At 37.6% G+C, this 12225-nt stretch overlaps 1 protein-coding gene across 1 annotated transcript in view; it reads right to left on the bottom strand.

The window, feature by feature from the left end:
• Positions 1-273: 273 nt before the first annotated feature.
• KYAT3 (kynurenine aminotransferase 3) overlaps positions 274-12225 on the bottom strand; it is a 55901-nt gene continuing 43949 nt past the window's right edge. Inside the window, exons 11-15 of the mRNA XM_044238641.1 lie at positions 10035-10221; positions 7758-7834; positions 7405-7491; positions 763-837; positions 274-600 (exon numbers count right to left, since the gene is read on the bottom strand). Coding sequence (XP_044094576.1) covers positions 775-837; positions 7405-7491; positions 7758-7834; positions 10035-10221 — 414 coding nt within the window. The 3' untranslated portion in view covers positions 274-600; positions 763-774. The remainder of the gene's footprint in view (positions 601-762; positions 838-7404; positions 7492-7757; positions 7835-10034; positions 10222-12225) is intronic.

Here is a 12225-nt window from a genome sequence, read left to right on the forward strand (position 1 = left end):
GGGTGGGTGGCTAAAGTGGAGAGTGGGGTAGAGGTGAACATCGCCAAAGGTGAGGTCAAAGTTCTGAAAGCCTCCATAATCCGTGTGGACCTTGAAGCCACTCTGGAAGCTGGCAGTATTTGGGACAGAGAAGCAAAACTCTGAGCAAAGTTCAAAGGCACTGGTTAATGAAGGGGAGGGAACTACATGTGAGTAGAGAAAGAAAGGACTTGGAGTTGAGGGCGTATAAGTGGCAAGAGTTTTCACATGATGGTGGAGAAATGGAACTGCTACTAACATTAGTTGAGGGTTTATTGAGGCTTTACGTATATCAATCCATTTTATCCTCACAAACTTCATCTAAAGTAGGTACTATTTTTTAAAGTAGGTTCCATGCCCGACATGGGGCTGAAATTCATGACTCCAAGATCAAGACTTGCAGGCTCTACCCACAGAGCCAGCCAGGGGTCATAAAGTAGGTGCTATATTTTATTCCCTTTTTATGATGAGGGAACTGAAGCACTGAGAGGTGAAACATCAACCAGCATCTCACAGTTCTTATCCACGATGCTACTCTGCCTGAGGTAAAATGGTACCGGGAGCTGTTCGCATACATTTCAACTAAAAAACAACAAAAAAAGAAAAACCCCAGTGGGGTTAACATTTTGGAAAAGCAATGGAAATATTTCTTCATATTTCATGGGTACTGAAATATTTGTTTTTCGATGTCCAGCAGATGGCAGCACTAAATAACAATTCTGTATCAGGTCGTCTAATACAAACCTTCTGCTTGGATCAAGACTTCTGTCCAGTCCATGCCTTAATTATTTCTTCAGCAGCATCCAGTGTACTGTCTTTCTGTAAATAAATGAAATAATCTCAATATATATCAAACAAATTCAAGATGAAGTACATATTTAAATATATAAAAAATATACCAAAGTCAATGGATCAGGAAAAGTCATGTAGTGATTTGGGAACCAAGTGCTCTTCAACCCCTGATAACTTGAGCAGGGCCCAGATGGGCTCTAGCCTGTCCTTGGCCTCCACAGCACCAAATCCCAGAGTGTTCAATCCGGGATCATGCCTTCTCAGAAGAGGAGTCATTGGAAGCCTTGACCATATAAAGCCACAACTCTGGCAGGTGCATGGACAGAAACTGGAAAATGGCATCTATAGTATCTTCCCCCACCTTGGTGGTCTAGTACACAAGTCCCGAGCTCTTTAAGGAGCCCAGAAGCAAATTAAACAAATCAATTATTTATAATGTTATATCCCATTACTGCCTAGCTGGAAAAGTGAATGAACTTCATAAGAATTCAGTATTAGAGGAGCTAGAGAAGTGTGACACTGATCACTACATCATACTGTTTTGTGATACTGGCTGCCAGTCTATTGCTCCAATCCTGACACTAAAGAAATGTACAAATCAACTGGCATGTGGCCAAAAAGCATCACCAAGAAAATGATAGACAAACTGTTAAACGCAGTTCAGACTGAAAACAGTTTAAACTGATCCCTGACAAAACCACATTCACTAGTGCGGACACTCTCACTATTTTATAACCATCAGAGCAGTCCAAGCAGCTTGCTGTGCCAAAGAAGACCCAGACTCATAAATGACACTGATGCCGGCAGCGAGTCTGAAGGATGTGCTCATGGGATCAACATTTATTATTTTGGCTTTCTTGCCTCTCACCTCACCCCCTTTTGTGCATGACCTGACACCCCTGATGATATCCAGCCATAAGCTTGGGATATTAAAGGACTGAGACTCAGTCTCCAGTTGGGGTATTTGAATGTCTTTAGGAAAGGAATTCACAAGGAAATCCTTTCCATTTGGGAAACTGCATGATATTCATTGATTGTGTTGACTGTCAACATTTATATCCAATGCTAAGATTTCTGAAAAAATCATTTTTCCTTGCTGCTCAGAAAAGTTTACTGAAAATACTGGCTCACTAAAAGCATTAAAATCAGCAGTCTCTCTCCTCTTAAAATGACATTTACAAATATGAAGATGATTCCTTCTGACACAAAATCATGATGAATGGTAGCATTGGCTGGTATTTGCCTAATTGAAAATAGGCACGTTGAGCAAATTACAGCTACCATTCATTAAGTTTTGGATAGTACTCCAATGATTTGTTTACTTTAAAATAAAGACAGATTTTGGTAAAGTAGAAAAAATACCAAACATAATAGCACTAAATGAAGATTTAAGTGAATATCTGATCTCAAGTCAAGAGAATTTTCAAAATTTTCAAAAATGAAAAGGCAGACCTATACAAGGAATACAATTAAATTAACACAGAGTTACAGAAACAAATCAGAGGGTGTAGAAGAGCTTACACAGAGTGAGAATCATCTGCTCTTCCTCCCTACTCCGTCCTACTATGCCCATCATCCCCCAAGACAACTTTTTATGGTAATTTCTAGTGGTTACCTCCAAGAACTAAATGATGCATTTGGTTTTATTTCCTTATTTATCGACTTCAGACAAAATTCACAATTCTCTGCTCTGAATGAAGAAAAATTGTTCATTCACACTACTATGCCCATTCCCTTCAATGTTTCAGATATGATTTCTCATAAAACTCATTTGCTTTTTGAATAGGTAATGCCAGCATATGGTATAAAATTAAACTGAAAGATAAACAGTGAAAATCAAGCTCTTGTTTTTCTCCTCTGCTTTTTCTACTTCTTTTCTTTTCCCTCTCTACCGAATGATTTAACTGAAAAGCCATTCGGTGGGGCTGAGTGAAGCAGGTGTCCACATATGGAGGCAGGGGAAGCCTGGGCAGCCTGGTGCAGGATGTAGCAGCCCGAGTGGAGAGAGGGGGGTTTCTTATGTGGGTGGCATGAGGTGTTGGTAATGGAAGTGGCAGTGTTGGCTGGAACAGGATGTCAGGATCCCAGCAGGGTAAGCCAGCATCTGTATGGCAGGGTGGCTCCAGGCAGGGTGCTGGAACCTCGATGGGATGAGGCAGGCATCTGCCAAGGTTATGGGCATGGGATGTCAGAAACTATGAGGGGTGAAGGATTCCATGCAGTGGTTGATAGTGGCAGCCTCGTGTGCAGTGGTGAATTGGAGGAGGGCATCTCTGCAACAGGTGACAGCAATAGTAGCCTGGTACAAAGTGTCAAAGCCTGAGGGGTGGTGGCTGGAGGGACAGTGGCACATACAGAGGGACTGATTAAAGATGTGATTCCATGATGAAAGCCAGGGTTTTTTCACTGTCAAAAAGGGGAGTTAGAAATATGGAGAATCCTTGAGCACGAGTCATTCAAAATGTACAAGTCAATTCATGGGAAAAAGATCCCAGAAGTAGAATTTCTGCGTTAAGAGGTATGTGCATTACATGTGGATGGAAATTGTCAAACTAACCACTGTTAAGAGATTTTATAAATGATACCCCTGCTCTCTGTAAGAGTGTCTTATAGAAATTTTTAGTTGTTCGGTTGTTTCCAAACTAATAGATAAAATAAAATTTTGTTGCAATTTTAATTTTCATTTCTTGTAATATGACTAAAGTGGGAGTCCTTTCATATATTTGAGAGCTGCTGAGAATGTTACCCATAATAACCATTGTAAAGTGCTCCTTTTTGGCTTATTTTGCCTTAAGTCTCACCTGCTTTTTTTCAATTTTCATTATTTTGGCACGTTTTGCCATCCTTTTATTTTTAGCCTTTCCAAGAGGTTGAGTCAGCCATGGTAACTTTCCTTAGACTTCTTGGTATTGCTCCCGTATCTTTGAGGATTGAGTATTGATCTGTTCACACAGATCCTCTTACTCTGCCCCCATGAAGGCTTTGGGTTTTTTGTGTAGATGCTGAAGGACTGTTTATCTTTTAAATCCAATATATCTCAGTGTTAATTGTTCTGTGACAATTTTTCCTGAGGCAAAGCATTCCCTTTCAATTGCTGGATTTAGCTGCCTTTTTTTTTAAAATTATTAAAAAAATGAAATTACTGAGCATTCTTAAAATAAAGCTATTAAATTCTTTTCAGGGTCCATTTTTCCCCCTCACCACAGAATTCTAGATATTTCACTTGTCTTCCACATCTATAATTTTTCTAATATTTTAAAAGTTTTTGATCCTCTCCACTCTTCTTTGCTCACTTTTCTCAATCCTTAAGATGCTTACAGAAGTATTCAGTGTTCCCTGCGCTGTTTCCAATGTCACTATAATTACCAATAGCTTGATTTTTTTCCCGTCAATTTTGTACTTGAGCTGTGACAAGCTGTCATTTTATCTTCTTATATTATCTGATATTATCTTCCCTGAACTTTTTAAATTTCTGCTTTAACCTCATTTTAAAGGTTCTGGATTTGAACTATCTATAGCAACATTTCTCTGATTGAATATTCTCTTTCTGACACTTTGTTTTCCCTGCACCTTTCTCTTCCACCCTTAATAGTATATTTTTATAGATTCGCAGCTGATTCTTCATTAGTCATTTTTTTTTTTTTTTTAGATTTTATGTATTTATTTGACAGAGAGAAATCACAAGTAGATGGAGAGGCAGGCAGAGAGAGAGGGGGAAGCAAGCTCCCTGCTGAGCAGAGAGCCCAATGCGGGACTCGATCCCAGGACCCTGAGATCATGACCTGAGCCGAAGGCAGCGGCTTAACCCACTGAGCCACCCAGGCGCCCCTTCATTAGTCATTTTTGATTGAATTACCTCTGTAATCTCTTGCTAGTGCACCTACTGTTCCTGTTGCTCTGGTAATGAATATGCTACCTACTGACTTTGTCTATAATTGGAAGATGTATCTGCAGATCTATGTGAGGAGTTAGGGTTGCACTAGAAGACCGCAGAAATTCTCCCTGGTTCATAGTAAAGTTTAATATGATTGATGTGGACTTTAGTGGTGGGGAGGTTCCCCCCCCACCCAGATAATTTAAGAGGCTACTTCCAATTTAATCTATCTCCTCCACAGTGCCCCAACACGGGTTGGAGTAAATATGACAGGTATGAATAAGAAAATTTATAAGCCAACTATAATCTCCTTTCCACTTTGCCCCACACGGGTTCTAGAGGATACAGCTGTATATCTCTCCTGCTTTGCATGATGCTAAATGAGTCTGGAGAAGCTCCCACTGCTAGTATACTTATTGCCCTATTGTTTTAAATGAGAAAGTTCCCTGCTGGTGCTGTTTATAACTTGAAGATGTAGACACAAGAGACTTTCTAGGTGTCTTCTCTTTACTTTTACAGTATTTGGCAACTCTTCTTCATTTACTGGGGAATTTGTGAATCTGTTTTCCATTCTCCTAGTTGTTTTCATCAATCTCCAAGAAGAGAATGGGGAAGGGCAGTGTTTATGATTTTAAAACAGGAAGTCTTGTTAACCTTTTTTTTTTTTTTAAAGTAGTTCTGCTTGTAACTTTAAAAGATACACTTCTCTTTCTAGGATCCACTGAAAGATGAGAATATTCTTGGCCTTACTCTCTTTTCTACAGTTTGGTCAACTAAATAAAATATTAATAAATAAAAATAAAATATTATTAGGTTGTTAACATTTTTATTCTCTTCTGAATGAGTCTTCCAGAGTTTGTAGATTGTCTTTCAAAGTTGAAAACAATGTTTACATCATTCTGACTAGGTTTATAGATGAATGTGTTGGTAGTTTTTGGATCTTATTAAGCCTGTCTTCAGTAGCAACATCTTAAAAATAGCAATGATGCATATACTCAGATTTTTAAAAAAGATTTTATTTATTTACTTGAGAGAGAAAGAGTGAGAACACAAGCAGGGGGAGCGTTAGATGGAGAAGAAGCAGGCTCCCCGCTGAGCAGGGAACCTGATGTGGGGCTCGATCCCAGGACCCCAAGATCATGACCTGAACTGAAAGCAGCCACTTAACCAACTGAACCACATGGGTGCACCTCAGATTTTTTTTTTTAAGTACAGATCTGATGATAAGCAATTCAGCTTTTGTTTGTCAGGAATATACACTTCATTTTCAGTTTTAAAGGCTATTTTCCTGGATAAAGAATTCTGGGCTGATACATTTTTTATTTTAGTACTTTGAGGATGTCATTTCACTGTATTCTGGTCTCCATTTTTTTTTTTTTTTTTGATAAGAAGTTGCTAAATTCATAAGCATGTGAAGTAGAGTCTTTTTCTTGCTGTTTCAAGATCTTACCATTACACTTGGTTTTCAGCAGTGTGAGTATAAAGTGTCTTAGGGTGGTTTTCTTTCCTTTCCTTCTTTTTTTTTTAAGATTTTACTAATTTATTTGACAGAGACACAGCGAGATAGGGAACACAAGCAGGGGAGTAGCAGAGGAAGAGGGAGAAGCAAGTTTCCCACTGAGCAGGGAGCCTGATGAGGGGCTCGATCCTAGGACTTGGATCATGACCTGAGCCAAAGGCAGATGCTTAATGACTGAGCTACCCAGGTGACCATTAGGGTGATTTTCTTTACAGTCTGTTGTGGTTCACTGAACTTTTAGATCTCTAAGGATGTTGCTTTTCACCAAATAGGAGGAAATTTTGGCCATTACTACTTCTTTTTGGGCTATTACTTCTTAAAATACTTTTCCTGCCACGTTTTTTCTTTCTTTCTTTTTTTTGGTACTCTAATTACATGTATTATCACTTGATACTGTCTCATAGACCTAAGGCTCTGTTTATTTCTCAAAAATAATTTTTCCCTCTGTTTTTCAGATTGGATAATTCTATGAATCTATAATTCAAGTGGGTCTTTATTCCTGATATCCTCAATCCTCTGTCTGTTAAGCCCCATACATTTTTCATATCAGATATTACACATTTAAATTCCTGAATTTCCAGTTGATTTTTTTATAGTTTTAATTTGTTCACTCATTATGACTATATTTTCTTTTAATTTCTTGAACATACTTCCAATATCTGTTTTAAAGTCCTTGTCTGATGATTCCTATATCAGGGTCACCTTGTAATCTGTTTCTACTGACTACTTTTTTTCTTTATTAAGGGTTATATATATATTTTTAAAAGATTTTATTTATTTGAGAGAGAGCACAAGCAGGGAGAGGGGCTGAGGGAGAGGAAAAACCAGACTCCCCACTGAGCAGAGAGCCTGACGCAGGTCCTGGGATCATGACCTGAGCTGAAGGCAGACACTTAACTGACTGAGACACCCAGGTATCCCAAGGGTCACATTTTCTTATGTCTTCACATGTCTAGTAATTTTTTATTTCTGCTGGACATTGTATTGCTACATGGTAAGGTGTCTGATTATGCCGTAATACAGTAAACTCAGTACTTCAAAGTGTTGAGTTTTGTTCTGGTAGGCAGTTAATTTCATGGCAGCAAGCCAGAATTTTAAAACTGCATATGAGCACATCATTCTGAGCAAGAGAAAAAAGGTGCTTTATAAATCAGAAGGAATGATATCATAAATGTGTTTTTGAATAGAACAGGGAACTTACTTTTATGAAGCAAAATCGCACAAACTTCTCAAACTGTAGTTTGGTCTCTGTGTTACAGAATGCCGAAACTGGAATGGCTGACAGTTTCTGAAAAATAAATAGGAAAATAAAATAGGAAAACTACTTCTACTTCAACTTTAATTTTAGAATAGATAAATGTCAAAAACAAATACTTCTAAATGTTCACAACAACTTCTAAAAAGAAAAAATGTTTTTAAAATCCTCCACATAGCCATAAGTGGAATATCACATAACAAAACTATTGTTAACATTGTTCAAAACATGTCAGCAAGTATTCTTCATAAGTTAACCATAAAATACAGCACAGTATCTCAAAGGCCAATAAACATCACCTTATTTTTAGTCATCCATTTCACAAATTTATAGTCATACGGTTCATTGCTGTCCTTCATACCAGAGAGGTCTGCATCTAAAACAACAATGAAAGTTAGATGGTGTATTATATCTGAGGATAAGATGTATTTCATTTAAATCTGCCAAGATTCAAAATATTTTCAGAAAATAGTCACAGAAACTACTTAAGTCTCACACTATATGGTGGGTTGGGAAGTGAGGAATTCACAGTGAGGAAGTGAGGAATTCACATTTTTTTGTTTTGTTTTTTTAAGAACGATTATTTCCAAGATTATGTAATTAACTCCATTTTCCATTTGCTATTGCAGCCACAAAGTTCATTCCGAAGTTGATGCTAATCACAATACTGTGTGAACCTATATGAAAAATTCGCTTCCTTCCCCTCCTATGTGAACTGATCCTCTGTTACATAAATTTTTATTTATATATATTATTACATAGAAACCTTTTTAATATAAGTTAGCTTAAATGTTTTTTGGAAATAAATCAAGTACATAAATTAATTATTTTAAAAATAACTCATGTTGCACAACTCTCTCAGGTTCCCTTTTCTTCTCAGGAGCTTTTGTACTGTTACTTAGATATCTCTCAATAAACTTTTTCTGTTGCCCACCAATAATAATAATAATAATAAATAAAAAATAAGTACATAAATAAAAAAATAAAAATAGTTCATGGATGGCTCAGTTGGTTAAGCATCTGCCTTCAACTCAGGTCATGATCCCAGGGTCCTTGGGATAGGGTCCCACATCGGGCTCCTTGCTCAGCAGGAAGCCTGCTTCCCCCTCTGCCTGTCACTCCTCCTGCTTGTGCTCTCTCTCTCTGACAAATAAATAAATAAAATCTTTAAATAATAAATAAAAATATACAAAATAAATAATAAAAAATAAATCATGTTGAAATGGTATGGATTTTCAATTCAAAAGCAAAACTAAAGGTGATGAAAACAGCTGTTTCTTTTCATCATCTCATAAAATGAATCATACATTTAGATGTACCACAGGAAAAGTGATTTCTAAATCTCAGAATATAGGACATCTTAAGGGGCTTTATATAATAATGGAGCTTGGTAGGGCCAAACATACATAGCTTTCAGGCTATAGGACAGCAAACATCTCTGGGCATAATGGCTTCTGCTTCTTTCACAACAAATGAAGAAATAAGTCACTGTTTGGTTATAAAAATCAAAAGTTTCCAGTCTTATAAAAGTTAGTATATATAAAATGCTGTTCAAGTTCAGTGGAATATAACTTTATTGTAATAGAACCTTAAGCTATTTGGCCAACTTCTATCAGAATAAATTATGCTTTTAAATTTACTAATATTAACACTACAGGGCTTTTTTTGAAGAAAATTGGTTATATATAAAATGTTATCATGCTCCTAATTTTAGATTAGTATGACATGTCAGAAATATATAAAATAGCTTCAGGTAATATAAAGACCATTGTTGGGGCACCTGGGTGGCTCAGTGGGTTAAACCCTCTGCCTTCAGCTCAGGTCATGATCTCAGGGTCCTAGGATCAAGCCCCACACCAGGCTCTCTGCTCAGCAGGGGGCCTGCTTCTTCCTCTCTGCCTGCTTCTCTGCCTACTTGTGATCTCTGTCAAATAAATAAATAAAATCTTAAAAAAAAAAAAGACCATTGTTTTTTGGAGACAAAACTATTTGGAATCCAGCTATGTGACTTCAGGCAAGTTATTTAAAACTTTTGAAGTCTTCACATCTTTAAAAGTGGAGCTAACAACACTTTCTTCAAAAGGGTGTTTGAAAGTGCTAGGCGTGTAATAGACTCTTAATAGATAATATTTTCCTTTTTTACTTCATTTCAGTATATTCTAAAATAACAAACATTCCCTGATAGCAACGACATTCTAGAAATTTTATTTTTCTTAAGTAAAAAGGGAACTAAAATTTTACTCAGGGGAACACTGGGATCATATATTATTTCACAGACTTTTGTTTTAAATTCCACACTAGAACAAGATGATAGCAAATTCTATGTTAATGGAATACCTAAAAGAACGGACTCCATAACCATGTTAACAGTCACACTTAAGGTTCAGGGACCTAAAACTCAAGACGGTTATTAAAACAAAAGACAAACAACAACAAAAACCAGTGACATTGTAAAAAGCCATTTTCCGATAGACAAAATGTTGGTATGACTTTGACACCAATCTTTACTCTCTAATTCTAATATAATTTCACACATAAGTTTCCATATATTTGAAATAATAAAAACTCTTACAAACCTAGCAAAGACACATCAGCAATGATGAAGTATCCCCCATCAGGAACTATGGGCTTTAGGCCAAGATTTTCAAGTAAATGTATCATCCGATCTCTTTTTACTTCTAACTCTTTTGGCAAAGAATTGAAGTAACACTCTGGGTCATCCATGCGCTTGATGTCAATCCAAAGAGCTTGAGCCAAGGCTTCCTGCATGTTAAGATTGAAACATGTGGAAAGGAAATACAGTAATGTTACTTATTGCTGAATTTATTGGTAGAATTAAAATTGCCTGAGTCACATGATTGACAAAAAAAAAAAAAAAAGAAAAAAAAAGTCATTCAGGGAATTATAGCTGAATTCCTGTGAACTTATGTTAGACTATGTAAATTAACAGAGCAATCAGTTACATGTAAATGATTAAATCTAACTTGAAGAACTGAGAATGAGCCATGAAGATCTGAATTAAAAAAGAGGTTTTGTATAAAGATGGCTTACTTGGAAAGGAAAAGACACGAAGTTATTTTCCACTGAGATGAGTTGCAGAATGACTTGCTAGATTTAAGTCTGAAAGATGACCAAAGAAATGATGAACTAGCCAGCCTTTTCACATTACCTTGGAGGTGGTCATGGAAATGAAAGTGGACCCACTATGTCACTACCCATAGGTATGCAATAATACTTTTTTTTTTTTTTTTAAGATTTTATTTATTTATTGGTCAGACAGAGAGAGAGCGAGCACAGGCAGACAGAGTGGCAGGCAGAGTCAGAGGGAGAAGCAGGCTCCCTGCGGAGCAAGGAGCCCGATGTGGGACTCAATCTCAGGATGCGGGGATCATGACCTGAGCAGCTGCTTAACCAACTGAGACACCCAGGTGTCCCAGGTATGCAATAATTCTAATCTAAATTCTAATCCCTGTTCTAATCATTTGTATCCCAGAAGTGTCTATGGACCACAGGGATTAGAAAAGAGTTTCCAAGGTATATGGAGTCACTTCTGTACCATTCCTCAAGAAAGCCAGAAGTGACAGGAGAGAAACTGGGAGAAGGGAAAAAGCCAATGTTGTTAAAGGTCATGTGGGTGTCTGAGGAGGCAAAAGGTCAGGAAAAGGTAAACAAGTCTGAATCAGGACATACATAAAGAAAGAGGATCTGTACAAGCAAGGGGGCAGAGGATTGGTTGGTCAGTGTGAACAAACTTAGAAATACCAGTTCTCAGCACAAAGAAGGGATAAGCAAATAATCAATAAGTGGAATGGTTGAGACAGCAGGGCAAAGTGGCCAAATTTTAAGGAAATTAATCAGAACCAAGAGGTATCAAGAATTAAAGGATAAAACATTCATTCAGTAAACATATACTGAATACCAATGTTAAATATTGGCATTGTGATAAAACACTGGGGCTATAATGGTAAATAAGAGAACATGATCCTCACCGTTATAAAGATTCCAGTTGGTGTGTACTGGAGGGGGTAAGTGGAAGGGATGAGGAAACAAATACATGCAAAAGGCAGGATACAGTTTGTTCTGTTGGAAGAACTGAGTCTGGCATGGCTCAAGAGTAGCAAGAGTGGATGGCAAGAAGTGACATGGAGAGACAGAGAAGGGTAAGATCACTGAGAAGATTGCATTCCAAAAGAAGCCAGCAGGAAAAAAGAATTAATAATAATTTCCAGTACTAACAAAATCTTGGATAAATAAGGATCAAGCTGCATCAGCCTGGGAAGCTGGGGTTCTCTTGGGAAGCATGGGCCAGCTTCCAAACTTGGTTGTCTGAATGCATGGAAAAATCCAGGCACTTAGCTGAAATGGAGGACCAGAGCAGTCAGGAAAGGATGTTCCAGATTCTTAGCTGCATCCTTCTTTTTCTCAGCAATTTATTCACTCCCCATTGCAGGGGATATTGCCCTAGAAAAGTCAAAGCTCAAGAGACATAAACATCTCCCTTAACTGTAGTCTTATACTGAACTCCTTTTCTCAAGCCCCACATGTGACCCAACAGCAAATAGTGTCAGTTCTGCCTTCGAAATATATTCACAACCCAATCACATTCCACCATTTTACTATCCCTGTACTGGTTCAGTCAACTGCTGTCTCTCTCCTGGATCACATCAAGAGTCTTCTGACTCAATAAAGTAGGCAGGTCCCTTTGATAGTGCAAGTTAGATCATGTTACCCTTGCGCTTGAACTCTCCAGTGGCTTATCTCACTCAG

This window comes from Neovison vison, chromosome 2 (genome assembly GCF_020171115.1).
Source record: "Neovison vison isolate M4711 chromosome 2, ASM_NN_V1, whole genome shotgun sequence".
Classification (NCBI taxonomy): Eukaryota; Metazoa; Chordata; class Mammalia; order Carnivora; family Mustelidae; genus Neogale; species Neogale vison.